The following is a 4,258-nucleotide window of genomic DNA, read 5'->3' on the forward strand; positions in this document are numbered from 1 at the left end:
TGCTGTGTGCCTGGATGACAGCATCTATGTGCTGAGTTGGAAAGATTGCTACTGCTTCAGCCCCACAGAGACTTCGTTGGAATAAAATTGCGGACGCACTTGGATACCCAGTGGACCGACAGGTTGTCGTATACGAGCGGCGCATCTACAGTCTCGTGGAGAGGTACGAGACTGAGGCATTCGTACATGTGTACAGCCCTGAAGACAACACATGGAAACCCTCTGGTAATGGCATGAGTTTTACCTGCGACTATGCAACGCTGTTAGTGTACAACAGTATCCTGTACCTTATCACAGTACCTGTCTCAGATGTGCATACCCACTGGACATTGCTGCAAAGGAGAGATTGGCCTCCGATTAACATGTACAAGTACCAGAAATCCAATGACTCTTGGTCAAAGCAGGACAGGAAAGACAGCATGGTTCCGCCCATCTCGCGGTGGATGTGTGCTGGGAGTACCACTATCACAAAATGCGTATGCCTGGTGGCGCCGATGATACCAACCGCTCTGGGAGATGCAAGTTCATTCAAGGACAAACAGAAATTCATGGAAGGAAGTTCATTCCAGGACAACCATTTATGAGCTGAACTGGACATGTATGGTGAAGAGGGTGAGAACTCTTCCACAGATTCCTTCAACCATGAAATTATGCCAGACGAGCTATACAACAACAGTGAGGACAGCAGTTCAGACCAGGAGAGTGCTGATGGTGACGGAGACAGGGAGGTTGGAAATGATGATGGGGACACCTGAGCTGCCATCTGTGCAGTTCTCACCAGCTCAGTTGAGCATAGGGAGTCCCTACACTGTGATTTGTATCCCCTTTGCTGTCATCATCACCTGATGGTCATCATAGCGTTCCATGCCAGTACTGCAGCCAGGCCATGGCTGTGATTTGGTCCCTACATACATTGTATTTCAACCAGTGTAGGGTCTTTTCTATTGTTTTGAAATAAGGCCACATTGACTTGATTATATGGATGACATCCGCGCTCGCACCAATTTTCGGCCATTTCCAAAAAAAAAAAAAGTTTTCGACCACACAATAAACTGTGCAAAGCAGCTGTAAAATGAGCACAAATATTCCGTAGATTGAAAAAAAGTATCAGAAAACAGATAACTAATGCCATATATAGAATGCCAAAATGAATCTAAAGTCAAAGAATAAGATGTGAAAGGACGGAAAGAAAAAAAAAATCTATTGTTGGTTGGGGGAGGTACCAGTACAGAAAATTCAGGTCCAGAGGATCATGGTATACCGTGGTACCATACTATGTGTGTTAAGTCCTATGTTCAACCTTCCTGGCCACTTTGATTTCATACTGAAGGCAACTTTTTTTTTTTGGCCAAACTTTTTTTTTATTCGCTCGCTCGCATCAGTTCTGGAGTTCCCGGAGGATGTCATCCATATAATCAAATCAACATGGCCTAACAGTAAAAACTGTTGGCTTAATTTCAGTAAAATTTGGCCCTCTTCTGAGGGTTACAAATTTTCAGGAGGAGGGTGCTTATGCCTGGGAGGCTTGCCATGTGGCTTTGCCATGCTAAGATGCCCCCTATGCTGTTAAAAACAATCCTGGTGAGAAACCTGCAATGGAAGATGTTTCCAAAGGTTGTAAAGCAGCCCTAGATAAACAGATATTGAATTTTTTAAAGCAGTCACTGCTTTTTGCTCAGAAAGAATCCATAGCAAACATGCTATTTTACAAGTGTAACATTCTTACATAATTACAGCACCAGTAATCATATCCAAGAACAAGACAAAAGGAGTCTGGGTACCATCCTGAGTAACATCATCCATATATAGAAACAGCTGGCTCCATCTTTTCCTGGTAGCAAGCGAAAAGATTGAGTCAGCAGTTACGACGTACGAAGGATAGCACCCAGGCTACGGCAGAGGAGGAAGTTACCAGAATCTTGACAGAATCAGGGCAGGTAGTATATATTAGATTCCATTGTATGAAGCATCAATGAGTTGTTAACTTGTTCTTGTTATTTGTTTGTACTAAATTCCCCTACATTATGTTTTAATTTCATTTTTGTGGTCCATTCAGTGATTCACAGTTTCCTTGCACTACTAGTAGTAGGAGAGTAGCTGAGTTCAGTCTTGTAAATTATTGTCAGCTGTTTTTGAGTGTGACTATATTGAACCATCAAAGATGTTACGCAAGGACAATTACATTGACAAGACTAAAAGAAAAACTGCCTTGTTTGTTCTGTTTTATTATTCATCACTGGCTAGCTATAGCCTCCGTTGCAGGCACCGACCGTCTGACTTTTTTCAATAACTAAACGCAGTTTACCTATAGTTACCGGCTTCTGGTGGGCGGTTCATCCTGTTCCTTTCAAGCATGACATCAGAACCTAGTGTCTACCAGAGGACTGCTCGTAGTTGTTGAAATAAAAGACCGACGGGGGCTTTTGCGGAGACTACTCCTGTACTACTACCCCTTTCTACTTGGGTACAGGTGACCGCTGAGTGACCAAAGATTTCATAGATAGCCCAACAAATTCCAGAGATAAAGAACGACTTGGGTTTTTTAAACATTCTATGTGCTGTGTTGTCGGTCAAATCATACTTTTACATATTGTATCATATTCGAATAATGAAAGGGGTCGGGGTGGTTTCACATGTGCGTATACATTCAAGTCATTATGAGAATTCTTAGCCTCTACCAGGCTCCACAGGTCACTGGAAAAATAGTAGAAATTGGACAAATATGTATGTCCAATTTCCGTGGAGCCTGGCACAGGCCTCATACGGACCTCATATACGGACTTGAATATATACGGCATTATACGAACGTGTGAGCCCACCCTTGCACACGTCCAATTCTGGTCGCTGTCTAGTGGAAAGGGGATCTAAAGCGTCTTTGATTCTCCAGTACCTCTACATGAATTTGATCGCAGCAAGGTCTGAGACAGTACTAGGTGTTCAGAATCGGCGTAGTCTCGCTCAGGCTGCCGTAAGGGCCATGCCTCCTCCTTCGGCCGAATCGGTAGGCCAGCACGGGGCCGACCACAGCCAGGCAGGCGACCACTGCCAGTGCGGACACAGTCGCGACCTGTCCCGGGGGAAGCTTACCACCGGTCCGCGGCGCCGGGGTGAGAACAGCTTCTGGAACAGCTGTCGTGGTGGGGATAGCTTCTGGGAACAGCGTCGTGCCTGCAGGAATGTGAATTAAGTCAATGTATAGCCTGATAACCATCGTGAGCTTGTCACTATCTCTGCAGTGCTAGGGGTGATGGCCGCCCGCCCGGTTCATTAGCGCGAGCCGGCGAATTCTTAAGGTTTCAAGGTTGGCTAAATTGGCATTTTGACTTTCCATTGTTTTCTCATTAATGAAATAAGAAAGAATGGAGCCGTAACGAATATTGATAGATGGGCATGAAACAATTCTAAATCTGATTTTTGGGGCCATATGGATGTCGTATTAGGTTTTATTGCCCGTAATATTATTTTGGTACATTGGCACTTTGGTACATACCACTGCAATGAAGCTATGTTTTTCATGTGCATAATGATGAAAGCTACACTGACTCACATTTGCGCCACTTGCCATATATGATATCCCGCTGAAATTAATGTCATTTATGTATAGCTACGTAAAAAAACTTACCAAGCCCGTCACAGGGAAAGATGTTGCAGGTTTTGTAGTCTAGGTTGTCCCCCATGCAGAACTGGCCCCCGCCAGAGTTTACCGGGTTGTCGCAGGCGCGTTTCCTCCCGCTAGACCCACCGCCGCACCGAGCCGGGCAGGCCGACCAGCCGGTCCAGCAGCTCCAGCTCCCGTCGACGTCTTCTACTGCACCGATAAGGATAGAGTGGAGGGGTGTCGTGTTTAGATAAGTCGAGACTAATGTACACAGGGACGGGGGGCGTTATAGTTATAGACTTCCATATACCTGTGACCTATTTCTGGAATCACTTGTCTATCTTCATGTACACTTTGTAGAAATGCTTATAGACTCTTATCTACATGTGAACGCCTGCGAACGTCTATGTGAACGCCTGCCGATATAGTGTGTTTATTTTCTAATATCCAATATCTGGTCGACTGATTTTTTTTCAGTCCGTTTTTTTTCGGACCGGTCCATAAGATACACAGTTTTGTACGGTATGATGTACTGTCTCACACCTAGCTTAGCCCGGAATCATGATCATGCATCGGGGAGCAGTTAACTTTTTCACCTCTCGGCGTCCCGTGGGACCCCCATGTCTACCGCCTCCTGGTCAGTACGTCTCACAGACGCTC

The 4,258-nt window shown here is 45.1% G+C and overlaps 1 protein-coding gene across 1 annotated transcript in view; it reads left to right on the forward strand.

Annotated features, from left to right (window-relative positions):
- Window positions 1-755, forward strand: part of LOC118422309 (kelch repeat and BTB domain-containing protein 2-like) — a 4,925-nt gene extending 4,170 nt beyond the window's left edge. The window contains exons 5-6 of the mRNA XM_035829827.1: window positions 61-225; window positions 658-755. Coding sequence (XP_035685720.1) covers window positions 61-225; window positions 658-755 — 263 coding nt within the window. The remainder of the gene's footprint in view (window positions 1-60; window positions 226-657) is intronic.
- Window positions 756-4,258: the final 3,503 nt, after the last annotated feature.

Source organism: Branchiostoma floridae, chromosome 9 (genome assembly GCF_000003815.2).
Source record: "Branchiostoma floridae strain S238N-H82 chromosome 9, Bfl_VNyyK, whole genome shotgun sequence".
NCBI lineage: Eukaryota > Metazoa > Chordata > Leptocardii > Amphioxiformes > Branchiostomatidae > Branchiostoma > Branchiostoma floridae.